The sequence below is a fragment of the Cuculus canorus genome, chromosome 14, assembly GCF_017976375.1.
Source record: "Cuculus canorus isolate bCucCan1 chromosome 14, bCucCan1.pri, whole genome shotgun sequence".
NCBI classification, from domain to species: Eukaryota; Metazoa; Chordata; class Aves; order Cuculiformes; family Cuculidae; genus Cuculus; species Cuculus canorus.
Window position 1 is genome coordinate 15,051,613 of NC_071414.1, and position 27,598 is coordinate 15,079,210.

Here is a 27,598-nt window from a genome sequence, read left to right on the forward strand (position 1 = left end):
GTTTGTGGGAAGATAGAAGGGCTCTTTGCTTAAAGCAGCCCGGGAAGAACGGAGCCTGAGTGGCTTGCAAATGGTCAAGGTCAAACACCAGAGCCGAGCTCTTCAGAGTGCTCGATAAAATCAGCTATAAATCTGGATTACGTCTGATGTTTAGGCCTAATAAATATTTTCTCTTTCTAATTTTTGTAATGGCCTCAGGACCTGTGGATTCCTGTTGGAGTGCTGTCAGTGGAAAGTCTTCATTTCCACAGTGTGTTCAGTATTGCCAACATCAACTGTTCAAAGATCCTGAGAGGCCCTCAACAGCCATCTCCTCTCTGCTTATTTTCTGCTCTCTGTTTATTTATTGCTCATCCCTTTCCAACCCCTGCCATGGGCGGGGACACCTTGCTTTGGATCAAGTTGCTCGCAGCCTCATCCAACCTGGCCTTGGACACCTCCAGAGTCACTGCTGTTCGTATCTTAAACTTTGCTCTGCAAAAGGACCGGGGCTCAAAACTTGCTTCTTAAAACCAGAATAAAAGACAAAACCGGGATAAGAGGGAGAAACTTCAAGAATAAAAGGGAACTTACAGGTCTGATATAAAAATCCGAAGTGCTAGCAGTTTTGTTTCATCTCTCATCTTTTCTGAGAGCGCCTAAGGTCTTTGTCATGCCAGGGTGTTATAAAGCTCATTCATTTCTCCAGACTTTTATGAAGACGAAGTGCAACAGCAGAAATAAGATTAAGCTTTATCCTTGGGAAAGAGTTTAATGGATTTTCTTGGAGGAATTATTAACGTTACTCTGTTCTCTTCTGCCACGGACACACCACGTATCCCAAACCATAGGAGTATTTTCCACATCTGAAAACAAACACCTAACATTTGATGTGCTGAAACACGTTCAGTTTCTCTGAACTCAGGATGATTTGGCACGCCTTTCCCACAGGCACCTCTCACTCGTTTGACACCTCTGGAGGGGTTTAGCTGTTAATTCCTGTGAACCCTCTGTTGGCTCCTGGGTTTTAAGACGTAGATTTGAGGGGAGAAAGCAAGCAGGCTGTGTGGGACAGAGTTCCCTGGAGGTGTTCAAGGCCGGGTTGGACGAGGCTTTGGGCAGCCTGATCCAATGGGATGTCCCTGCCCATGGCAGAGGGGTTGGAACTGGATGATCTTTAGGGTCCCTTCCAACCCAAACTGGTCTATGATTCTATGATCTGTGATTCTATGATTCTTGGGCTTGTTTTGTTTGCTCTAATGGTGAAAATGTTGCTGGTGTGGAGTCCCGGGTGGGTGTGCCGGGCTGGGGTCTGAGCCTGCGGAGGTCCCTGCTCTCTGTGGGGCACATCAAGGGATGGGCTGCTCTGAGACAGAGCGTGCTGCTGGCTGGGGTTGTGCAGGTGATGGTCGCCTGGGCAACGCCTTGCAAAATCCAGGTGGGGAAGCACAGATCCAGCCTCTCTTGTGTTTTTCAGCATTCCTGAGAATGATGTTCAGCGCATTTCCCTACTCAGGGATGTGCCTGGTGAGAGCATCAGTGTGTGCTGGAGCCCTGTAGCTCCTCGCTGGCTTCTGGCAGAGGAGGCAGAAACTTTCAGTGCCATCCAAAGGGCTCCCTCTGCTGATTTGCTTCTCAGATTTCCTACTCACTGGGCGAGGCCATTTCAAGATGTGAAAAAAAAAGTGGTTTATTTTATAAAATAGATGAATAGGAGGTAGGGATGAGACCATTTCCTGCACAAATGGGTGATCTGTGCCTTGTCCCGTACACGTTTATGGCTTTGAGCACGGCATATGCATCACCTCGAAGCACCCATACACCCACCCGCCTCTGTGCTCAGCTCCTCGCATCTCCAGAAGGAAACGGAGCGTGACCCTGAGGACCCATTTGCCCCAGTTTTCCCCATTTCAGGAGGATTCCCGCATCAGCGGGAGTCTGGCTGGCTCCCAGTGCATCCCTGCCCGCGGTGTGTGCTGGCTCGGAGCTGGTGGCCAAGCATTGCTGAGCACCTGCATCTCCACTCCTGCCGCGGGCACGCGCTTCGCTGTACATCCCTCTTCAATGGATCCAAAAGCGTCAAACAACGGGCTGGGATCTCTGGAAGCCAGTCCTACAATATTTACAAGTCTGAGAAATATTTACTCAAGGAAAGGGCTCCAGGGGAAATGGAAGATGACAATTTTATAGCCAAAGGAATTATGTACCAGTGTACGGGGCACGTGAGCTGCTGCCTCCTGTTCACCCCGAGCTGCAGAGGGGAGCTCAGGCGATGGACGAGGTAAACCTGGCATTTCCAACCCAGCCTTGCTGTAGATCCTCCTGGTCTGGAGTGAAACAAAGGAAACAGAGGAAAACACAAGCAAAGTCATTTTTAAACCTTATTTCTTCTTTCCGTCACCCAGGGAAGCAGCTCGATGCCGTGACCTCTGGACGCTGGCTCCTTTGGAAGAGCAATGGTGCCCTTCCAGGCGGCAGCTTCCATTTGTGATGTTCATCTGGCATCGATTTTCACTCAGTGAGCATCAGAGGCCGTTTCCTTAATCAAGATGAGATGCTGCTGTGGAAAGGGCAGCAAACACGCACGGCGAGGCTGCGGGGCTGCTGCCCCGACCCCGTCCTGCACCCCCATGAGCACACACACCTGTTGGGAGCCGGGGGCACAAACATGGGGGTTTGCACACCCCGTGTGAGGATCCAGGCACCCCCCATGCTCAAAGGTGTGTGCTCCGATACACAGCCTGCATGTGTGTACAGGTATGTACATTTATATATGTTTACCCGTTAACGTGCACGTGGATGCACACGTGGATGCACATGTGGATGCACAGGTGTATACGTGGACACACATACACATGTCCACGTGCTCACAGCACAGACACCTGCACACACTGACATGTGAACATGCACAGGCACACAGGTGTACACGCTCTCTCACAGCACGCACACAGGCATACGTGCGCACAAGTGTATGCACACCTGCATGCACGTGCACACATTCACACACACGCACAGACGCACACATAGATGCACAAAGGCATGCACGCACACACTGTCACACATGAACACACATTCACATACACGCACAGACACACGCAAGCACACTCATGTGCACATACACTTTCAGATACAGACAGGCATGTGTTCACATAGGCATGTGAGTACACGCATTGACACATGCACACACACATGCACACACACTCGTGGAGTCATGTGCACACACATGCAGGCATGCACAAACGTGCACACACACAGGCACATGTACACAAACAGGCCCAAACACACATGTGTGCACACATGTACACACACTGACACAAGCACACCTATGCACACATTGAAGCGCACACATACACATGCACAAACATACATGCACGAGCACACACACATTGACACATGCACACATATGCACACATGTGCACACCTTGACGTGTACACACACATGCACAGACATTCACAAACATACACACACATGCACACATCGGCACACACGCCCACAAACATGCGCGTGCACGCATTGACACATGTGCACACACACATACATGTGCACACATCGACATACGCACACATGCACACCTTGGCACGTGCACACATTGACATACGTGTGCACACCTATGCACATATTGAGACACACGTGTGCACACCTATGCACACATTGAGACACACATGCACACATTCATGCGCACATTGACACCCACACACAGACACACCCCCCCACCCCGCACACACTCCCCCCCCCCGCGGCGTTCCCGCAGTTCCCGCACGGGGGCGCCCTCAGCCGCCCCGCCCCTGGCCCCATTGGCCCCGCCCCGAGCACTGACCACGCCCCCTAGTTTCAGGCCCCGCCCCCTCGGCCCTGGCCCCGCCCCGCCCGCCCGTCCCGGCGGCGCGGTGGCTGGATGCGGGCGGGCGGGTGCTGCGTGCGGGCGGGCGGGCTGCGAGCCCCGCTCCGCTCCGCTCCGCGCTCGCCGAGGCCGCGCCGCGCCCGGGACATGCGGCCGCCCGCGCCGGCGAGGAGGCGATGAGGCTCCGCAGCGGCACGGCGCTCACGCTGCTGCTCGGCTGCCTGTGCGCGCTGCTCTCGCTCTCCTGGTACGGAGCCTTCGGCGGGCACAAAGGTGAGCGCAGGCGGGCCGGGGCTCCGGGGGATTCGAACGGCGCAGCCCGCTGCACCCGCCGGCGTGCGGCACCGGCACCCCCGTGGGAACCGTGGGCGGGTGGTGCCTGGGGCGGTGTCCCCGCTGGTCCTTTGGTCCCCGGAGTCCCTGCTGGTCACTTGGTCCCCGGGGTCCCCGCTGGTCCTTGGGGTCCCTGCTGGTCTCTTAGTTATTGGTACCTGCTGGTCCCCGGGGGTTCCTGCTGATGCGTTGGTCCCCTGGGTCCCTGCTGGTCCCCGGGGTCCTTTGGTCCTCGGCGTCCCCACTGGTCCTTTGGTCCCCTGCCGGTCCCCGAGGTCCCTGCTGGTTCCTGGAGTCCCCGCTGGTCCCTTGGTCCCCGGGCATCCTGGGGTCCCCGCTTGTGTCGGGGTGCTCTGGGCTTCACTCCGGTGATGCGCTGCTTTGCACCCCCGCATCCCTGGCGAAGCCTTTGGTGGGCAATGGGAACCACCAGGTTGGATCCTCGTGGGGAGGAGGTGATGCCGGCAGGTGGGGGAAGCCCTGAGCTGGGGGGATTGGGGGTAAATTAAGCGTTCTTGGGTTCACTGAGGGGCTGTGGAGCTTGGGACTGAGCCTGTGGGACAGGGTGAGGGTGTCGGGGCCACCAGAATCGGTGCTGGGTTTGCACCCAGGAGGCGGCTGCAAAGCAAGAGTGCAGTGCCCCATCCCATCGAGGCTGCGGGGAATCCCACGCAGGTATCGCAGAGATTCGCGCTGCTGGTTTTCCCTGACAGTATAATAGTTGGGTTTCCCCATCCTGTTGCTCACTAAAGCAGCGCATGGGATTTATCCTGGCCTGGAGGACAATTCTGGTTGTTGCTTCTGAATTGTCGATCAGTCTCGTGTATGGGCGTGCCACCTCTCGTGCCCGTGTTGGTCACTCGGCTCTTCTAGCTCCTGCAGTTTTAGAGGTCATTCAAGGCGAGGGGTCTGGCCATCCAGCCCTTGACCTTCTCTTCCCACTCACCAGATAAGCATCTCTTCTTGCTACAGGTGAGAAGCATCTTTTGCTGAGTGTAAGATGTGACTTGATGGCTTTGCAGTCCTCCAGGATTGCACAATTGCTTGAGTGTTAGGGCCGGGGTCGCACTGGGAGAAGGTTTTCTCGCTGCCATGGGCAGGATGACATGAGCCCATGTAGCTGCCTGTCCAGCTCAGCCCCTTCCCCAGCAGCCGAGGAGCGGTGGCTGGGATGTGCCATCTTCTCCTGGCAGCTGTGGGCATCTGACAGTGGCTGCTCGGGCACCTCTGCCTTCTTTGTCAGCTGAAGGGCTCTCCTCTCGTGCTGCTAACATGGTTTAAATCCCACCAGAGCAGCCTCCCCGCAGAGGTTTGGGTGACAGGCGTTTGCAGGGCAGGGGTGCTTGGTTACCTGCTGCTGGTGAGACTTTTAACTGGTCAGAATGTTTGCACAGCCAGGTAGTGGTGTGTGTGCTTTCGGCCAGAAATGTGAGTCTGTGGTAAGCTGTGCAGGGGCCGCGGAGAGCTGTGAGAGCTGCTTTCTTGTGGTTACCCCCGGGGCACTTGCTTTGCTTGTAACTCCCTCTCATAAATGTAGTGAAACGAGGGTGCAGTGCTGTGTGGGCTCTGAGCTGTCACTCCTGGTTTCTGAAGCAGCGTGCCCAGTCTGTGCCATTTGGACTGTGTCATCCTTTGACTTGCTTTTGTTTGTTAACGAGTAGTTTTCCCCCACAGCTCATTCAAGTGCCAAAATAATAACCTTGGGTGCCACTGTCCCTCTCCTTCTTGGTAGGACACTCCCTGAGATAACATGTTTTCCTCTGACGGCAACAGATTGTGGCTCGCTAACAGCACTCACTACAACAGGTCACAGACAGCGCAGGTTGGGCTGTGTCAGCACAGCAGGTTTCCGGCTATTATGGTCATTTACGTATCAGTCTGTTATTCAATACAGAGCTGGAGAAGACCTTGAGAGGTCATTCCATCAATCTCCTGTCCCTATGCAGAATCAGTTATAGGCAACCTCTTCCTGACAGATGTTTATCATATTCATTCTTAAAAACCTCCAATGACAGAAGTTCCCTAAGCTCCCCAGACGATCTATTTGACATTTAGCAGCCCTGCCGTTCACTTTTCTTATGATCTAAACAGAAATGTCTTTTCCTTTGGTTTGGTTTCGTGATTGCTCTTCTTTCTCCCTTTATTAGGCATGGGCAGAAAACTTCGTTCCTTTGCAGGAGCCTTTTAGACATTTGGCAGTTACTACTGCGTCTCCCTTTAGTCCCTGCTAATATAGATTAAACCATGTTGGTTCCTTTGATCGTTCTTTTTAGGTCATGCGTTCCTGGTTTGCAGTGTTCTGGACCATCACCCTTCATGGACAGTGATGCTAAACCTGTGGAATGAAGGCACTGCCTTATTTTTGCTCAGAAGAATAAGGGATTACTTCAGGTCTTTTACATAAAATGATCTTGTTTAAACATCCCAGTGTATTTGCTTTCTGCTGTTGCCACAGATGACTTGTATTTGGGTTTTTTTATCACATTGACCCTTCAGCTGTTCTTTTCCAGAACTTTTCCTGCTTTTCATTCCTCATTTTGTGTTTGCCTGGTTATTTATTCTTACCAAATTGCATTACCTCACACTTGTCCTTGTTGAACATCGTCCTTATTTTTTCCAGACTGCTTCTTATACGGTGTCAGGATTGTTTTGAATTCCAATCTTGTCCTCCTGTGTGCTTGTGGTCCCTCTCAGCTTGGTGTAGGCTTCAAAGGCAATTGGTGTGTTTTCTCTGCCATCAGCTGAGTCATGGATGAAAACCCTGAGTGGTATCAGATCTGGATGGGTTCTCCTGGAACCTGCTTCAGTGAGGTCCTCCCAGTCTCTGCTCAAAGAGCAATGACCAAGTCTTCCCCACAGTGGTGCTCCCCTTCCTACGCGTCCTGATACCCTGCTGCAGAAAGAAATATGATAGCTTTGATGCGATTTCTTCTTTATAAACAGAGTTTAGCTCTTGCTCGAGTCCTCCTCATCTTCTAATTCCACTGAAGTTAAGGTTCACTTCCACTGAAGTTAAATTATTCCATAATTTCCTGGATCCTCCTTATCCCTATCTCCTTATTTTTCAAAGACGGGCTTTGCATTTGCCAGTCCCCCATGAGTGGACAGAGACAATTCCCAGTAATCCTGAGCCACACATGTCGTTGTGTTCTAGAGAAGGGTGGCAAGGTGTTCACGTTGCCTTCAATGGGGAATAAAATTGTATTAAAACACATGTAAGGCATTGTAGCGCCCGCTTGTCCTTCCACGCTGTGTTGGGAGGACAAAACAATTAGTCGAAAGACAATAAACCAGGTCGAACCAGCTCTAGAGTTGCTTTTCTGTGGCTGAAGCAGGGTTTGTTTACCCACTAATGGTGTTTTGCCATGCTGTGGTTATTAGTAAAGTTTTGACCTCATGGTCTGCAAAAACAGATGCTGCCTCTTTCCAATTATAAACGAGGTTTGAAATAGTCTGCTGAAGTAGGGAGAGAAGGGCAGCCTCAAATAGCACAACCAGTCACCCAGACAGCTGATGTCCATCATCACAGGGTGGTTCGGAGGTGGACCACGTGCTGTGCGTCATGGTGGTGGGTGTCTTGGCCAAGGTTTAATATTCTCGCTTTGCTGATTTTTGGGGTTTGAGTCTGGTTAAACTTTCACAAACCAACAGCTGTCTTGGAAGAAGCTCTTCTGTAACTTGGCTGTCATCAGTGGACCTCTAGGGTTTAACTGTGGAGGGTGATGTGCATTTGGGGGATCAAAGGAAGGCACGGGCAGGCTCAGGTGCTGGCGTGCAGGGATTTCAGGGAGTGTTTGGCTGAGAGCTCTGCAAGACCAGGAAGTTTTTGTGATTTTAGACAGATCACAGGGGCAGATGGCACAAAGGCGAACAATTTAACCTACCTGCAATTAAATGGTTGTGATTTTTTTTTTCTTTCTTATGATCAAAACTGTTCAGTTCTCATCCATAATGTTTGTTCTCATCTTGACTGACCAACCAGACTTTCCAGCCCTTTGCTTTGTCCCTTGCGGTTTACCCCAGAGCCATAAGTGCTGCAGGATATTTGGGGTTTAGGTGTTTGGGTGGGTTTCTTTTCTTCATTTAATAGGAAATTCTAAACCTTGTGTGAACGTTTTAGGAGACTCCTGACGTGCTGCCCCTTGGTAACGCTGTAATTTCAGGTTGGGATTGTGCCTGCAGGGTATGGCTGCATAGCTCGAGGTGGGCTCTGTACCCACACTGCCTGTGCGGACTTCCCCCAACGGGCTTTTCCCTCCTCAAAATTTAATGATTTATAGCTCCACAGTGCTATACACTGCTCCAGGTTCCTGGTGTAAAACCAAACTGCAGGCACCTCCATACCTGTAGATCTGCCTGCAAAGTGAGATTGCTCTTTGTAGCTTCACACCCATAAGATCACTTTTGATTTGGGGATATTTTGGATGCTTATCCCACGGGAACTGATATTCCTGTGGCTTTTGTGAAAGCCCTTTAGGACAGATGTGCACAGCTCCTTAAGAGACTCACTGTGCACATCCTGGGTGGGTATCTTGGTGCAGATCTGAGCATGGGGGCTCTTCCTTGACGCGTGGATGTAGAGGGGAGCGGGATGCTGGGGTGTTGCTGATGGCAGGGCACTAGCTGCCACGTGGATGTTGTCCCATTGCAGCGGGACAGGCTCAGGCAGTATCTCCATAAAGAAATATTGCTTGTTCAGTGCCACGCTTGGTGGGACACTCCGCTCGCTCGGGCTGTCCTTTGTGGGAAGCAGACTTTGTCCTGCAGGGATGTTCCTCTGAGCGTGTTTACAAAGTCTTCTTATATAATGTGTAAAAGCTGTGAACGCTAATCCGCTCTAGAAGCAGCAGAGTCAAAGCTGGCGATACTGCTAAATATGAGCCGTATCTTGCAGCATGTGGGTTTTCCTGCTGCTTTTTCACTTCTGTTGCCTGCACCAGCTTGACTTAAGGTTTTTGTAGTTTCTCTAGAGCCTTGGGCACAGGCTGCAGCCAGATGGGTGCGAGTGAAAACCCTGGTCTGAGCTGGGGTCGTTTCACTTCAACCCTTGGAAGCATTTGCCAGGAGGAGAGATGCCAGCAGCAAACCCAGTGTCTGGAATTGATGGTTGGAGTGCAGCAGGGCTTTGCACAATTATCCCATGTATGATTTGACCAAATTCATCCCAAGAGTGAGGGACAGCATGCAATCTGTTGACACACATTTGTTAAAGCAGACTGTTTATTATCTGGAGTCACCTCTTCTAGTTCTGTTTCTTCACTGTTTGTTAGGTCTTTCCGCTGGGCTCTTGACTTGCACTGCATGTGCGCTCGTCCTTGTCCATTTGCACTTGTGTGATGAAATGGAAGTTACTGGAAGTGGAAACGTGGATTGGGGTCCCTGCCATGTCATTATCCCTCCTGGACTTGGGAATGTGGATCGGCTGGTTTCGTGCCTCAGTTCCCGTCTGCTCTCTGGGGACAGTGACATCTCTTGTCACAGGGGTTTGGAGGACTCAGCTGCGCTTCTGTGTCACTGTGTAGGAGCAGGCAGAGCAGGTTAACATGCTCCCACCCAATTACATCGGGTTCTTTTCTTGGTTTACTTCTGTTGTTACAGAACAAAACCCTTTCTAATTTGTGATTCCCTTCGATTCATTCAAAACAAATCATTGATTTGTGCTTATATCCTGAATGCTCATTGATTATTCACTTAGTGTTTAATGTAAAACACTACTAAGGCTGGGTAGTTTAAGCGAAGCTGCCAGTCATCCCCAGAAAGCTTGGAAGTGCTTGGAAGCCTGCTAAGTGGTCGAGAAACTGCTTTAAGGATAGATTGGGCAAGGCTGCTAACAGGCTACTGCAGGGAGCGCTGAAGTAGCCGCAGTTCCCTCTATTCACAAAACCCAAACCAGTCTCCAAAATGTGATATCTCGGTTTGTAGGGTAAAGAAACATGAACAAATATCTGCCCTGTGACACCTGTCTCGGGAAGGGCGCACCCACAGCCACCCACCGCTTGCCCGGTGGGAACGTGCTGGTTGGGAGGCTGCAGGACAACGGGGAAAGTGGGAGTGAGGACACAGAGGAAAATCTCCTGATGGGGCATGCTCAGTGTTTCCAGCGTAAGGTGGGACGGGACACGTCCCCACTGATTTTCTGTTGGAAAAAAGCAAAGAGGAATTCAAGGTTGAAGCCTACTTGAGGCTGCGTTGCGGGAAACCTTTGCAGAGGTGGCGCCGACTCATCTGCCTGAAAGTATTTGGAGACAAAGATTTTTTTTTTTCCATATTGTTACCATCATGATTCTAATTTTGATGTTTTGTTTTTCACGAGGTGAAGCCCAAGAGGTCGGTGGGGCTCAGTGGGTGGAGAGGGCTGCTGCGGCGGCAGAAGTCACCGGTCAAATTAAAGGGGTTATGGAAACGATTAAAATAAACAACAAGCTTCAGCGGGGGCTGGCAGGTTAACATTCGGAGAAGAGGCTTTTGCGGGAGTGCTGATTAAGCATCTGCTTAACAGTTTCCTGATTCAGGGAGAGGATTGTTGTCTTTGACAGAGAGAAATGCTTTTTTTCTGCCTTCTAATTGGAATTGAAGCGTAAGGGGCTTTTTATTAAGCAATGACCATTTTGGGTTTGTTTTGGAGCTCACATCAGGATTCTCTTGCAAGGCAGGAAAATCTAGGAGGGACAGATTTCTAATTCAAATCATCTCTTTCTGTGTTAATTATGGTCCTGGCTGCTTCTTCGTCTGTTTTTGTCCTGGTATCAAGTCACATCTGAGTCTTCAGGATCTATGAACTAGCATGGACATGTTTCTGACGCTTGGACAACTCCGTAACTCCATCTTCCCTCCTTCCTTCCCCTTGGAGTGACTCCCCTAATATTTAAATATTCCTGCCCTCCTCTGCTATGTACAGGATAAATACTGACCTAAAGGTTAATCTGTGTTTTGAAGTGACCAGACGCGTTTGTGGCAGATGTTTGCATTTCTGCTTATACTCAAGTGGACAGCAGTAGCATTAAAATGTAAATTGTTAGCACTTGAAAAAGCTTCTGTGCAGAAATTAATGTCCACCTGTCTTTAATTTTCATGGAATTTTGTGGCATTGCAGTGTCCATTTACTGGTAGCCATAGTTGTCACACTGGTGGTTTAGGATATGTAGGTAGTGGGGCAGATGCTGAACTGGGGGAATATCAATGCGTTGGCTTCTGTCAGCATGGCTCCACACTTATTCCTCAAAAGGGTTTTTAGACCATCCTGATCACATTTTGAAGACTGCCTCATAGCACAGAGTTTTTTCTTCCTTCCTATGGTGGTAAGAGCTTTCTGGAAATAAGGTTTAACCTGGAGACTTCTTTTTTTATCGCTCGCTACTTGTACGCACGCTGCAATAAATCCTCTGTGTATTGTCACTGCTCTGAGGAATTTCATGGCTTGGATAGGAGGCCTGGGGTACCAAAAAAGTCATGTACCCTTCAAAAGCCCTTGTAAATAATCGAAGAAACGCTTCAACGCTGAGATATGAGCTACTTAAGATATGTGTAATAGCACTGCATGTTTGCGTAGCCTGTTTTAATGAAAGCATAGTAGCAGCACTAACCCTGCCAGTACCAAGAACGTCATACAGAAGAAGCTGGAGTTTTCTGAGTGAGGATGGAATTGCCATTTTCCTTCACAAAAGACGGATGCTCAGGGGAGCAGAGCTGCTGGGCGGTTTCCCCGTGGTGTGTCCTCATGCTGGGTGTAAAAAGCAAGGACTGCGTGGGTTGCCTGGTGGATGGATGGACCAGGGTGGTGTTGGACTCCGACTCAACCACTGCCGCTGACAATTACCTGTCAAATGACTTAATTAATGCTATCCAAAGCGGTGTGGTGGTCTCCCCTCCCTCCTCTCTGTGCCCAGACTGTGATCTTTTGCTTTTATTTGATCTTGCCTTTTAAAGATTCCTTTTCTGTGCCATCTCTCATTGCGCTCTCTCCAGAGCTGGCTTTGATATCTTTTCTCTTTGTCTTCCATTTCCCTCTGTTTCCTCTCTTCCTTCTTCCTTTGATGTCGCAAAAGATTACCAGGATGGACATCTTCCCGCACATCTCCCCCTCTCTCAATCTTGTCCAGTTTGAGTTATCCACAGTCTGAGAAACTTTACAGGATGGTCACCTAATAGCGTAGCTTTAAGTTTAAGTGATTATTTTGGGTAGAAGCTTCTAAAGGTTGGGCTGCCTGAGGAGCGTGCGGTGTTGGTCCTGCATCGGGTGTCAGGGGTGATGGCAAAGCAGGGTGCAGCGCCCCGGACAAACCCTCCTGGTTCCAGGGGGAGGATGTGCTGAGGGGATGCTCACACGGACATCCCGCTTAGCTGACTGGCACTGCCAGAACCCATCCAGCACCTCACGGATAATGCCTGAACTAGATTGAAGGTAAAGCAAAAATTGTGCCTAAAACCAGATTAATTTGCTGACTTCAAGAGAACCTGCAAATTCTAGCTGAGCACTAACTTCATCATTTGGTGGCTGAAATTCCCTGCTTTGTTGTGCCAGTGAAGCTGCGCAAAATGTGTTTTCCCTGAGCTAAAAAGCTGACCTGGGTGGGGGAGGTAAGTACCCGGAATGGTGGATGAGCATAACAAGGACATGGATTGTGGGTTGGCTCCGTAAAGATCAGTTTGTGTTACGCTAATGTCTGGTTCCACCCTGTCTGTCTGTTTAATATTATTAGATTAATTTATTACTTTCTGAAAGTGCCTCTCCACTGAGCTAAAATATCTGTTTACTGGAAGTATTTGGTTACCATGAAAAAGTGTACTTGGCTGATGCTTCTCAAATTAACTACTTTCTTCTACTTCTTTTGCTATTTAATTGTCTATTTATCTTGGGTATTGATTGCTGAAGGCCTTGGTAATTATTTGCTGATTTTGGAAACAATGATTTTAAAGGCTCGGTTTACTACTGTAATATTAATCATTACCTTGGTGCTTGCCTCAGAGGATGGGATCTCTCTGACAGCTCCAGTTGCAATGTGGACATTTACTGTCTGAAACTATGCTGCTGCCTTAAAATAACAAAAACATTACTGGTGTTTTGTTCCCGAAACTAAGTGGATACTTGCAGAGATGCAAACCTGCCGGTCGCAATTAACTCACACATTTGCTGTTCCTATTGGCAAGAGGAGCGGCCAGATTCTGGAGTCAAATAAAAAGATAATTTTATTTACTTTCTGCTGTTTCGCTCTTTCTCAATTAATTTCATGCCTTATTGGTCTCAACTCTGGCGCAGTGCTGGTGGGGAGATAGGCTGCCCGTTTCCAGGGGTGGCGCAACAGCAATGCTGCTCTGCTCTGTGGGAGAAAAGCAAATACTGCGAAAGGGTGTTACAAGTAAATGTGCTGCCGTACAGTGGCACATCTTGCTTTGGGGGAAGGTGAGAAATTGGAAAGCCTCTGCTGGGAGCTGAGTAATTGGCACCTGCTATTATGGTGTCCCTCCTCCCCCTTTTAATAACTTGTTTATAAAGATAACTCTCCTACAGATCTCATTACACAGCCGTAAAGCACGCTTTTTTAAAGAAAATACATGCATTCCTATTCGTGTCGGTCTGAATACCTCCGTCCCTGTGTTCTGTAAGGAAGAGGGAGAGGCGTTGTGTCATCCAGTCATCTTCTCATTGCTGGGCAGCCTCGCGGATGCCCATGGGGAGACTGTGTCCTCGCCATACCTGGAAGGAGATGTAATTCTTCCATTAATACAAATCCTGGCAGGCGGTTGGAGTGGCTGGGAGGAGAATTATGTCTCCTTGTTGTTTTAGGCCTTGAAGCAAGGGGTTGTGTTGGCTGTTTGAACAATGCTGGCTTCATTTCCGTAGGAGCTTGCGTAGTGACATATATTACTGGGGAGCAAGAAATACGACGTTTAGCGTACGCCCCTGGGATCTCCAGTGCAGTCAATCCCACTTCTTTCTCTTGCCTCAAGTGATCTGTTTAATTGGTTTTAACAGTTTCATCTTTGTTCTTTTATTAGTGGATCGTGGCACAAAAGGGAGCTGGGAGCATTTTTTGGATCCTGTCCTGGGTAATTTGATGACTAAGCGTGGTTGAGCTTCATCTCTGTGCAGGTGCAGTGGTGCTTCTCCTGCAGGGGATGCGGTGGAAAGAGCGTATCCTTCTCCTGCTGAACACACACATGGGGAAGGAAGAGGAGGAGAGGGCAAAACTGTGCCTGTGACTATTGTTTTCTTATTCTTTTCATTGCCTTGCAGAACGAATACGGTAAAAGGACCCTCAGAAAAGAGGGCATTGCAGAAGGCCCTGGCAGGGATGTAATCTCTTTTCTTTGTACCGAAGTATAAAGATAATTCCAATTGGGATTGAAACAGCGGATGGCAAATAATTCTTGAACAATCCGCTTATGGTGTTCCAGGATGCGAATGAAAACCACTAATGGGATAAAGAGGGATCTAGATAATTATCTCGGTTGCACTAAACCCTGTCCTTTCAGGAGAGTACTCCTGCGTGGACACTAACTTCTTGTGTATGGAATACTAAAGCTGACTAGACATTTTCAGAAGTTAGGTGATTGCAAAATAGCCATCATCGCTTGGTGATCGTCTATCTTTCATCCACCTGATTGGCTGTCAGAAAACTGATTTCTGGTCTCTGCTGTTGTGTGTCCTTTCTCCCCTCTCCCTGCATCAGGTTAAAGCTGCGCTGCACGTTCTCTCCAGGGCAGATTTGAAACCTCTTCCTCCTTTTCTTTTTTCATTTGGTTCGCTGTATTGGGAGACTTCCTGAGGTTTTTCTCCCTTTTATAACTGCTAACGCTGTTGTTTTAAGTCTGACAGAAGAGCTGCTTGCAGTATTAAGGTATGCAAGATATTTTTTAATTTGCTCCATTTTTTTCCCCCCAGCAAGAGCTCTGCCTTGCAGTGCGGGGGATGGCACTGTGCTCCAAAACAAATCCAGTTGTACAGTCAGTTAATGAGGCTCTTGTTGTAGGCTCTTTGCTGCCTTTGTGTTTGAACCTAGTGGATGCCCCATGGATGAAGTGGAGGACGGCGGAGAGAGAAAGGAACAGTTTTGTATGGGCAGCAACCTGACATTTGAATGGGATCAGATCAGTTAACACCGTTGAAAGATCTGTGTTATGGGATCTCTGTTCTCAGCAACCTCTCGGTCAGGGGAAATATGCTTTTGGAGGTATGGGTGACAGAAATGCACTTTTAAGAAGCAGCTTGTTCTTCATTATCCCCCGTTAGCTGCAGGCAGCTGCATTTGCTGGCCATCAGAGTTGCTTCTCTCCAGCCTCGCACTAAGCAAATTGAGGCACGCCTGAGCCAGCTGCAGCATCCTTCAGTGTCGGCTGTGTGTCCGACAACAGGAGCCAGGTCTGGGGACTTCAGCTGAGACAGCTGCCCATGAGCTCTCCTCCAGCTGGAAGAGGAGGATGGGCAGTCAGATCATCCCTGTGCACACTGGAGGACAGATGCTGTGCATGGCTGTCTTGTCAGGGAAGGACTACATCATTCACTGAGCTGAGAGTGCTCAAATGTAGTTTCTCAGTGATAGATCCTCTCAAATCACAAGATTTCCATCTTTTCTTGCTGGCATGGCAGTGCTGTTGAGGTTCAGATGTCATTCGGAAGTACAGAAGAGCTTCCTTGCTTTTAATGAGAAGTCAGACAGGAAATGCTGTCCTGTCCAAGGCAAACTTGGTTTTCCAATCTCCTTCATGTGGCACAGAGAGGTTACAAGGACCAATCTTGCATTGGAATTCAGGGAGTTGGTATGTTTTATTTCTGCTCTGGGCTGAAAGTCACCCTTGCCACCAGATCTGCCATTCACACAACCATGATCTGTGACTTGCCTGTCCCGATTGGAGGATGTCCTTAGAGGCATGTGAAGCTTGCACAGCCATACCAGGCATGGATTTGGGACAGGTAAGCTGCAAGAGGGTCTAATATGCTATTAGGCACACCTCAATAAGGCACTTGTCTAGTAGGGCAGTGTGTAGTAAAGAGAGTACTTGGGATCCTTGCTGCCTCCAGAAGGTTCTTCAAGAAACAAATAACATTTAAGAAATGTGGTCACCTTTCATCTTGGTGACATCCTTCTCTAACAGCAGCTCTTAGACTGAATTGCTTACAAAGAAGAGCCTGTGTCAAGGTTTCTTCGCCTCCTGGGCACAGTTACTGGTCCTGTGGCTGTAGGAGCAGGGCTGGATTTAACAGTGGTGCCTGACACAGGCTTTTACCCTACGTCTGCTGGCGTTCTGCAAGAGGAGGGTGCTGAGGTCTGGCAGTTGACCCCTAGAAGCTGACAGATTGCTGTGTACAGCAAGATATCCATCTTATCTCTGAGAACACCAGCCCTCCTACATGCTCTTGACTTCCACAGAAATCTTAGTGGGGATTTTTACCTGGTTCTTGATATCGCTGCACGGCCTTTCAATGAACCACTTGCTAAGAAATCTCATTACTTGCTCCTCGTTAAAGGCGTCTAGTTAGCTGAGTTGAAGTCTTCTCAGCCCTGTGCTGTGATGAAGTGGTACCTGGAGCTGTTGTGCTAAGTGTTACCTCCACAGAGTATAATAAACTGTCTCCTGCCATCTCTTCCTTGGATGAGCTGTACCCAGAGAGAAATGATGTTTTCTGGATGTCTGCAGAGCTCGCTGTGTCTGTGTCTTGAAAGTCACTTAAGGAAGGCCGATATTTCATGTCTCTTTGGAAATCTGTCAAGACAGCGTTAAATCACTTAGCCTGAGAGGTGGTGTCTGCTCATAACTTCTAAAATGCAGGTCAAGAATTATTGCTGTAATAGTTAAAGGTCAGGCAAAATGAGGACCAATAGCCCCTCAAAGCAGCTGTGGTTGTGGAAGGAGGTGTTTTACTGCTGGGATCGAAGTTTCAAGCACTCATCTGTTGATCCAGAGCACTGGTTAATTATTCCTAAAGCCCACCAACCAAACGTGGCTGTTTCTGCAGGTAGTGGTGACCCCACGGTGCTCAGAAGCCCCACCTAGAGCAGGGTCCTCTCTGGTGTGCACGGAGAAGCCTTCCACGCAGCTGCACCATGAAAGGCTGGGCTAGGAGAAGTGGATCCATGGAGGTGAGGCAGTCAATCAAGGGCAGAACTGGCCATTAAAAATCCATATCTACTCATCAGCATCGTTTGATGACCAGGATTGCTGCAGTGCCAGGGACGACTGTGGGGGTCATTAGCATCAGATTCAGCAGAGAGAAGGAAAGAGGAAGATGTTGGCAAAAGAGGGCTTATAGGTGGGTAAAATTTGGATTGCTAGACAGTGCAGGAAAGGTCAAGAACTCCTTTTGTCTGCAGGTATGTGATGTAGCACACAGGTGTGCTCTTGTTTAGTTTGGCTTTCAAGAGAAGTCCTTATCTCTTCTCCTGCTGCCAGCTTCCTCCGAGTTGCCCTCTTTCTCTCTGCTCTGCCTACATTTCTTGCTGTGATTTCAATTATTTATAGTATTTCTTTTCCTCTTAAACTACTCCGCTGCATGTGCACTGTTTAAGCAGCTGTCGCTTCCCAAGCCCATTCTGCTGATGGGTGAAGAGATGATCCCTGCGCGTACAACTCGTTAACAGCATTTCAGGGCTCTTCAGTGTGGGCAACTGTGTGAATGTAAAATTGCAATTGGATCTTATCTCATGGAAGGTTTTGACTGCGGCTGGTGAAATAATGATCTGCTTATTAATGTAGAGTAACAGGAGGAAGCTGCCAGGATAACAAGGGGAGAGGAAGGAGACTTTTGCAGAGGAGCATGCTCCCTTTTTATGGTGAAACTTGAGCAGCCTAAAACAAGAGGTATATTCTCCTCTCGGTTACATTAGTGTGTATCTGGCAGAACCTCATTAAGATAATGTGATTTCTTTTTGACACAGCCTGGTGTCACAGAGTGAAGAGTCTTTGGTGACAGGGAATTGCAGGCTTTTACTGGACCGATCCAAATTTAGAGCCGAGGCTGGGAGAGGCAGGTTTAGCTGTTCAATTTAGTACTCCCTCATTTTTACCTCTGCAGTATCAAGCTTAGAGAGGAAGCAGAAAATAGTTATTTAAATCCCTTTCTTCATTGCTGCCATGTTCAAACTGAATTAACTTTCATCCAAAGGAAGCCTGTGCTATAAGAAACATCTGCCGTGGTCCAAATTGCGTTTGAGGTCAGAATTAAAATGTATGTAACTGTTCAGCGGTGAGCAATGAATACACAAATCCTCCTCTTTGCCAACAGTTGTTTTGCGAGACATGATTTGTACTCTTCCCTTGTACCTGTGTGGTTACAGGAATGTGATTTTGGAATACAAACAGCACATGTCTCAGGAAATAATGATTATAAGGCGAAGCAGCTTGCTGGAATGTCAGATAGTTCCTTATTTCAAGCTTACGTTTGTTTGTTTATTTATTTGTCTTCTACAAACAGTGTTTCTGGAGTGTGTTAGTAATTGGTGTGAGGCTGTAATTGTATTCACTGTGCATCTGCGTCGGGGAGCAATATTGATGCACAACGGCTGCTCCGTGAAGTATTTGTTCTCTTGGCTCTTCTGTCCGATGAGTTGACGTAAACTCTCAGGGAAAGTACGAGCAGTTTTTAGAGCTGTTCTAGATATAGTCCTTACAGATATTTTTTTTTCACTGTGTGACTGAAAAGAGCTTTTGAAAAGATAGACCGAGTCTCAAGTATAGACCAAACAGGGAGCGGCTGGTGCTTTGCTGCGTTTGATGAGCTTTCAGTCTGCTGAATTAAGGGAAAGCTAAAGCTCCCATTTTATGGAGTACTGTCTGAGGACTGGGGCTCTTGTAGTGTGTTGGAGTGCCCAGGCTTTCTTCTGGCTTCTCTTGAGCAAAGACCCTTCAGGTTTGAAAAAATTGTTCGAGTTCTTTAAATTGTGTCCTGTCTTTCATCAGGAATTGCAGAGATGATTGCAAAATAAACTGAGGAGCGGCTGACGAGAAGGAATAAGGCAGAAGTTTGAGCAGCACTTGGTGGTGCATGCTGATTCCATACTTCTGGTATATGGTGGCAAACTTTGGTACCGCATGTATTTCAGAGGTTATATGATATTGCCAAATTCCCAATGGATTAATGGATATTGGGGAGGTCTTTGCTTGTGCCGGGCTTTTCCTGTGGGGCTCAGAGCACTGCAGTAGCTCTGGGAGCACAGCTCGAGAAAGCATCCGTGCTGCAGCATCTCACCATGCTCAGCTGCGTGTTCTTCAGCAAGACTCCAGTGCTAGACAAAATATGTGTGTGGGGAGGCAGACGGTGCCAAAGCAGCTCCAGGAAAGCAGCCGTTGGCCATTAATTTGCCCAGAGGTTGGGTTGAGTGGATTGATTCTGCTGCTGTGGATGAAGGGGCAGGATGACAGGGGTGGTAGGTCAGACCAGAGTGTGCTACCAGCGCAGAAGAAAGAGGGAGATGTTTATGTTTTGTGGCGCCTCTTTTCCCACTTTGGAAGAAGCTTTCTTTTTATGTGCCTGTAAATGCTTTACAGCCCAAGTGCTGTGGCTTTGAGTAGTTCCTTGGAAATTGATGGTGAATTTTGACCATGTACAGCCGGTGTCTTCAAGTTCCTGAGGATTCTGCTCTCAGTTTGTGATGTGTTTTTTTTTACTGCATGAGTGATTTTGTATAACTTCTGAGTATTGGCAGGCTTATAATCCCTTTCTCCCTTCCCCCTTTTTAAGCTTGTTTTTTCTAAGCGACTGAAGCTATGTCCTTCCCAACAGGTTTCAAACTCTTAGTTTCACTTAGTCTCAACTGGGCCACGGTATGAAAATCCCAAAGGTGATCTAAAATCTTTCAGATTCTTTTGAAGGTAGCCAAGAGGGCAGGAGGGAAAAGGTCTGTTGGTGGCTCTGCCAGAGGATGGTATGAACTCCTCCATCAGGCAAAGGTGAATCCCTACAGAAGGTGTTGTCTTCATAAAGCCCCAGCCACAAGAAATGCTTTAATCAAAGCTTTTGTCTGAGTATGGGATGCTCAGATGTTTGGTTCTGCCCTGGGATGGATATGGGGAGGGGTGGCTGTGGCCACCACTGTTCTCTGCGACTGTTTGACAGCTCAGCCAATCCCTCATGAAGTCCTGCCAAGTGCAGAAAATCAACACAACCAGGGCTGGTTTTTCATTCTCACACCTCTAGCAAGGGTTAGAAGTAACCGCAGAAAGAAAATAATCCGGTTCGGGATTTTATTTTGGTAATGACTCCATTCCTTTTGGTATTTCTACGTAGTGCTAACGCCTCATTCTGTAATTTTTGTTGCTCTGACTGCTTTGTTTTTCGTCGTTGCAATCAAGATAGTGCAGTACAATATTGCACTAAGAATTTCAGCTACTCAATTACCTTTCAGAAGTTGACTTAATTGGCTCTTTAAGTGATAGCTCTCTATTGTGTGCAATCAGCGTGACTCAAGGAGGGAGCAGGAAGAGGATAAGGACTTTGTTTCTGATCAATAAATAAAGGTCTTGGAAATAATACTGCTTGTAATTTGCACCACCGGTTAAATTACACTGAAGATGATAGTCTGTGCATTCCTTGCAGAGCACAGCTATAACAGAGTAATAAACCTTTGCTATAAGCAAGCATGCGGACTGTTTTACTCTGCGTTTGCAGCAAATCCAGTTCTCCCCTTGGATTCTTTTTTTTCCCCCAAGTATTAGAGAAACAAAACAAAACTGCTGCAGAGTCTGGCACAGATGGTTTGGGAAAGTCTAGTATGTAATGACTAATCATTTGGTTTGCACCTCATAAAGTATGCAAATGAATATGATACCTGATGATAAATAATTCAAAATGGAGATGCAAGGCAAGGAGAGATTATAGATGAAATAAATATATGATAAACCAACTTTAAACAAATAAGCAAACCCAAAAGCCTAAGCTCTCCTTCAAGCTGTGATCCATAGAAACAACTGCTTCTTGGTGCACGTTTGCCTCCAGTGCTTGAATTGAGGGACTTTGGGCCAGCAGGGTTTCTAGAGTTTGCAGTCAAGATTTGGCCAAAGCTACAAGTCTCGGGAGGTGCCACCTTTACACAGCTCTGTGGCACCTCAAATCATCACTGAGCCGATTCCTGCCTTGCTTTAGGCAGCAGGAAAACTTTTGCCTAGTAAAGGTTTAGTTTAGAAATATATATATTTTTTCCCCCTAGTTATAGTGAGGTAAAAGTGATTGGCTGCTTTAGACTTTTTTTTTTTTAAAGCTAAGATAATCATTAATAATTAATTAGTCCTAATTAATAGTATTTTGAATCCAGAAAGGTCTTCTTGAAATTGCAAGAGGCACCAGACTGGAAGCCACTCTCAGTCTGTTTACACAAGTGGTGCTGCCACTGCCGGGGACAATTCCAGCTCCTACCAACACAGTCCTCTCCCTGAGCTTATCCCCTTCCCAGCCGTGCGGGCAGGTGGGAACTACAGGTGCAGAACTGAATAAAGTCACAGGTTTTAATGTTTAGGCTTTAACCTTCTTCGTGCATAGGGAGTTTTGTTCTATTTGGAAGAGTGACCAAGGGACGTTTGTTTCGGGGATCATCTAGCTCAGACCAAGCTGAGATTTAATTGATTAAAGATGCTTCTTCCTTTGCTCCCTGTCCCTCTGGGAAAGAGATGGATAACAGCCCTTCAGTGCAATGTTCTTGCTGCGGGAGGGAAGATGGTGATCCAGATTTATAGTCCTGCACTGAAGAACAGCTTTAAGACCATTTCACGTGTCAGCTTGTAGGAGTTTTCATGGAACTGTGGAGGTCGATGGAGCTTGTCCTTTTGTCAGCTGTAGAAACAGTGACGCTACAGTGTCCTGGTCCAGCTCAGCATCAAGCAGATCCTTAAACTGCCAGCAGCCCTCCCCTGGCAGCCGCCGGCTGGTGTCAGGCGCCTTCGTGCCCAGCCGTCCGACAAGGCGGTATTTGTTAGCAGAGGGTTGGTACGATCTTGCCTCGGTGGAGGAGTGGAACTGAATGGTCATTTTGTGATGACAGTAATTGCAGCATCTGTGTAGTTTGACCATCCAAGTGTTGTACTGATGATCCCAAGCGCAGGGTTGATTCCACATTGACTTTGCTGAGCACGGCGGCGCTGGGGAGGTGTGTAGCGTCAATTTATAAGATGCGGTAACTGCTGGTTTGCTTGTAATTTTGTCTGTATTGAGTTAAGCAATATAGGGGAAAGAAGGGAAAAACAAACAACTTTTTAGATGTAAATTTACTCTGTGGCTTCTGTTGCTCTTGGAAGGGGCTGTTATGATAAAGCCTGATATATTTTCACATCTGCCTATGAAGAATATAGGATTTGTCTTTCAACTGAGATTTGCTTTGTTGGGCTGCCACCAGTGGTTTTTTGAGTAGCTCATTTTGTGAAACATAACCTGAGAATTTGTACTGGCTTAACACTTAAAATGTAGCCAGGGGAAGATGGAATATTCATCTTTATTGTATTTGTTTCTCCCGTAATGAGACATTACTGTCTGTCATAAAAGAAACGGTCCCTGAGCCCATGGAGCATGCCCAGTTATTTTCTGCTTGCTCCATTAGCTCGTGGGCAGACCTCCCCATTTTTTTTATGTTCGTGTGCTTTTCTACTTGTTTAATCCTGCCAACTGCTCCTCTGGTTGGAAATCCATTTCTGTAATGCTGAGTATTACACAAATTTGTTGGAGCTTTCAATGCAGATAACCGGGGAGGGGGGATGAGGCTGCTTTGCCCCGTCAGGCTCTGCCGACGTTCTGCTTTCCATCAGTCACACAAAAGGCTTTACGCTGCAGTTCACCGAGGGCATAAAATGCGCGCAGTAAAGAAAAATAAAGTTTAAAGGAACAACTAGAGTGCTGTAAACATTGCTTGGATTTTGATTTACCAAGTCGAAGCACAGCACAAATTGTACGGCTCGCTGTGCCCGGTGGAAATACCTCATTGTATTCCTTTCTTTGAAAAATTTCCATAACTAGTAATCACGGGATCATCGCTGAGAGCTCTTCTCTAAATAGGTTTTTGGTCACTACTGCTGTTTACTATTGCTCTGTACGTGGTAATTGAAGCTCCTTGTTCACCGGAATAGTCAGAATGAATTGCAGCACGGATGCAGGCAGCAGAGCTTTGCAGCCCCAGATTTTGGGGGGTTGTTGCGTTCATGATGCTTTGGGGACCGGAGCTGAAGCCGGTGAGAGGCATCTTCTGTCTCCGAGCGCTGCATGTGATTTGCACTGTTTGTGTAGTAATTTCCAGCAGAACTGAGCGCATCTCTGCCTCTCGTACTTTTCTGGTTGTTTTAATCTGTTGAATTTATCTGTGGCACTTTGCCTGGTGGAGAGCGGTGGGAATGTTGTCAGCAGTGGGAGAGAGAGATGCCAGGCTGTTGGTTCTTGTTATTGTTATTTGTAGGAAAGCCATACAAAGTCCATCCTCATAGCGAGGGTTTAAATAGCTCTCGAGCATGCCCACACCCTTTGTTTAAGCGATGGAGCAGGCAACCTGTTCAAAGTTTAGTGATAGTTTATATTCTTGTGTTAATTTTTGACTTGTTTTATCTAGTTTTATTAGAAATAAAAGGAAAGAAAATATTCTGGCACACTTTGATAGCTACAGCGTTTGGAAACTCTTCGTTCTCTCTCTTTTCCTTGTTTCTTCCCAAGAAGTGTTGCAACACTTTCTTTTTTAGGAATTTGCCGTAATAATTACATCTGTGAAGATCTATGGGGATGGGTTATCCCACAAGCAGCATTATGCCCTTAAATGGAAAATAAGCTGCTGCAACAGCCAAAGTTTGGGAAAAAAAAATATTATTGTGGGAAAACTGAGTTGCTGGATGTGTTATTCCATGTTGTGGAGCTGCACAGTCAGGAAGTGTTTGTTAGTGTAGAGAGGAAATGCTTGTATCTTCTAAGTGCTTGTTGCATTCTTTCTAAATTGTTGTTAAAATAGGAAAACATACCTCCGATGAAATGCCAACCTCTGCGAAATGGACAGGAGGTGCGAGAAAACCTTTGAGGGAGGCAGAGAGGACTGTCTTGCTTTATGAACTCTTTTATTTATTTGCTGGCTCATGCTCCCTCCTTCCCCCTCCCCAAGCCGGTGGTGTTGCAGGTCCTCCCCAGGCTGCCCAGCCCGTTCCTCGCCAACGATTTGGGCTGAGTAATCCAATTAAGCTTTGAAGCTTATATAACTGTCTTGGCTTAAGGCAGCAACCGGACTGACTGGGATACAGAACACATCTGGAAGTAGTATACTAAACATACTACTGCGGCCGGAGCCAAACCGATTTGGACAAATTTGCTCATATGCACAAGATGTCCTTTGAACAGCAAGACGTGTGCGTATGGTCTCCGTGCTGAAGAAATCAAAGTTAGAAAATGCTCCTATCCATAAATGTCTCCCTGGCTGGGAAATTTAACTGGCTTTTCTCCTCTCCTCTGCACTTGGAAGATTGTTTGGCTCTGTGTCCAGCTCTGGAGGATCAGCCAGTCCCCACAGTGCACTGGTCATAAATAACACGTTTGTTTATGTATTTCCAAGGTGGAAAGGACCTCCAGCATCATTCAGTCTGACTTTGTACACATTGTAGGAGTTCCTTTTCATTTAAATTGAAATGTAACTTGGTGTGTAGCTGGAATATAGCTCCAAAGAAACAATCAAGTTTTTTTTCCTGTGAATTTCTTATTAACCTGGTAATTTATGCTAATGATTAATCACACTTACTAGTAAAACATGAGCATTTTACATTAGCTTGAGGGCTGAGGAGAACTCAGCAATTGTGTATTTCAAGTAACGTGCCCAGTACAAGCCTAGAAAAAAAACAGTGCACGTTTTAGCGCTCTCAGATGTCTGTTCTCCTGTTGATATCCATTACTCTCAGTAGGGAAGTTATGGCCATTAGCAGCAGAATGAATTTCCCTTCTTGTGCAGTGATATGGTCTTACAACTTCATTTTATAGCCTACTGTCTGATGTTAAAGGAAAGAATTTATTTGTCTTTGCAGGTGTGCAAGGCTGGTTTAGCACTCGTGTCCTGCTTTTTCCTGGATGCTTGCGCAGCTGCCTGCCCGGCATCTTCCAAATCTGTGCTGGGAAAGGGGTGTAGAAATGCCACCCCTGAAATCTGATATGCCATACATGCACAGCTGCCAGGCTTGTCCTCAGGAAAAGATATCCAGGGAGTTTGCTACAGTCAATATGCACTGGCTGAGTTGCAGATGAGAGGTGCCAGAGCTGCAGGGATGCAGGAGGCAGTTTGGCAAAGGATGCGTTTCAGTCCTCGGAGAGGATGATGGTGGGGCACAATGATGCCGAAGCAGTGCTCTGCGGCATCCTGACCCCACTTTGTCTTTTGAAGTGGTTTGGCCACTTGTGGACTGTGCCCAACGTTATGCACCCGGGCAAACCCCACAGTGCTGGGGAGGTGGTGCAGAGGGCTGAGCTGGTCTGCGCCAATGCAGGGCGCATGAACACTAACAGCAGCCAGGATCCCTTTGGTGTCTTTGCCACAGCAGGGCTTACTCTGGTTTGTTATGGGAAACTTAATAGATTTACTTCCACTATTCTGATTTATGAGGCTGTCAGGATGCCCCTGCTCTCACCAGGCTGTGGACATGGCTATGGGAGTCTTCTGCGACTATCTTCATAGTCATAAATACCTGTATACAGAGTCATGATCTTATGGTTTATACCTTTCGTTTTTTTCCCATGGTTGTAAAGCTAAATAATGAGTTCCTCAAAAAAAGACTGTGTATCTTCTTTGTGAAGAGTTGGAGCTCACCCATCTGCATTGCTCCTGTTCAGATGTGGGTTTGTTGGAGATGGTGATGCAGCTCTGCCTCCACTTCTTCCACTTTGCTACCGTATCAGACAGACTGCTCTTTCTTGATGTTTTATCGCTGAAGAAGAAGAAAATTGGATTAGGTTTTTCGCAGCAATGCACAATGATGATCCTGGGTAACGAGGCAGATCTATGCACGGGAAGCTTTGGGAAGCTGTGTAACAGGGTAAACTATTTACAGGGGACTCACCCAGGGTGATTTGCTTTGTGGACATCTCATAAAGGTACTCCAAAGGATGAACTGATTGCTAAACAGTTCCTTGTGTGCTCAAATGACAGCGGTTAGTGCTAGAAGAGGTGCTGAGCAGCCCTGGTGGCTGGTGAGAGACCATTTCCAAAGCCATGTTTGGATGGATTGAGGGTGCCTAAAGTACCCAAGTACAGAAACTGTGCCTCCCCAAGCACTGCAGTCCAACGGTAAACCTCTTTGTACAGCGGGAACAGGGGCTTGAATTGAGCTCTAAGAGCTCTTGCTGCAAATTTTAAGGGCAATTTTCATTGGGGTGGGTTGCGTTGCTTGTTTTCCCCCACGCTGTGCCGAGCCTCACTCCGTGGTGGTGCAGTTTTCCCTGCAGCCCTGGGACTGCAGGAGTGGAGTCAAGCCCCGTGCTCTGTCACCCCCATTGGTGTAGTTTGCTGGGATATTTTGCAGGTTAACTCCCTCAGTACAAGCAGTGCCTCTGCTTGGCCGTGCTCAGGGTTTATCTTGTGCAAAGCTCCCCTCCTTCTCGCAGCTTTGCCGAACACCCATGAGCCCTCCAGAGCTCTATGTGTCTTCCCCTCACACTTCCTCGAGCTTAAAAACATCTGAGCTCTTGATTTGAGCATCTCAGCAAATACTCCTGTCCTGGTATAAAACTGAGGGATCGACTATTTCATCTCGAGGTGTGGCTGGATGCTGCAGCGCTTCGCTCTCTGGGCAGCCCAACCGACCATTGTCCTGTTCACGCTCCTGTGAGGACTTATGGCTGCACTGGGGCTTTCGGAGCTGCATGAAATACAACTGTTTTGTTGCAGAAATCTCTCTCCGTGGACTCTGACACTGCTGGGCACAGCTTGTGGGTTCCTGCAAGGAGACAGGGGCTGTTCTCGTTGCCGCAGACGCCTTGTCCATCTTGTGTTCTTGCAGCACCTCAGCATGCCAAACTGACTTTCTGTAACATAGCTTCCCTCTGGGTGGAAAGCGTGGAAAACTGAGCCACAGCAGCCCACGCAGCAATTAGTGTTACCTTATATCTGCCACCAGTAAAGGTAACGGTGTGTGAAATACTGAAAACCTAAATGCATTTAAATAGACACGCTCTAAGGAAATAAGAGGCATGAACGGTGCATCCGCTCACAGGGGAGCGTGAGGTGTCCTCTGCCAGGACTAAACAGCACTTTAAGAACAGTCATGAAATTAAGTATAAATACCACGGTACTGCGGTCGCAGGCTACGGGAAGCATTCCTGTTTTTTGAGGTGGTAAGCAAGCAGCAGGCATAGTGCATTGTCTTGAAGCCATTAGGTAGACCTGACATTGCAAGAAAGCAAAACCTCTAAGGATGTGGTTTCAGAAGCCATTTAAACTGCTCTCCATCTGGGCTGTTGTCCCAAAGGGCATCCTAGTTCCCATGTGCTTCCTTTGCACCACTGGCTTGGTCAGCAG

General features: G+C 47.6%; 1 protein-coding gene across 1 annotated transcript in view; it reads left to right on the plus strand.

The window, feature by feature from the left end:
* The first annotated feature begins 3,846 nt into the window (after positions 1 to 3,846).
* The window catches only part of MGAT4B (alpha-1,3-mannosyl-glycoprotein 4-beta-N-acetylglucosaminyltransferase B), a 51,620-nt gene continuing 27,868 nt past the window's right edge, over positions 3,847 to 27,598 (plus strand). The window contains exon 1 of the mRNA XM_054079532.1: positions 3,847 to 4,094. Coding sequence (XP_053935507.1) covers positions 3,998 to 4,094 — 97 coding nt within the window. The 5' untranslated portion in view covers positions 3,847 to 3,997. The remainder of the gene's footprint in view (positions 4,095 to 27,598) is intronic.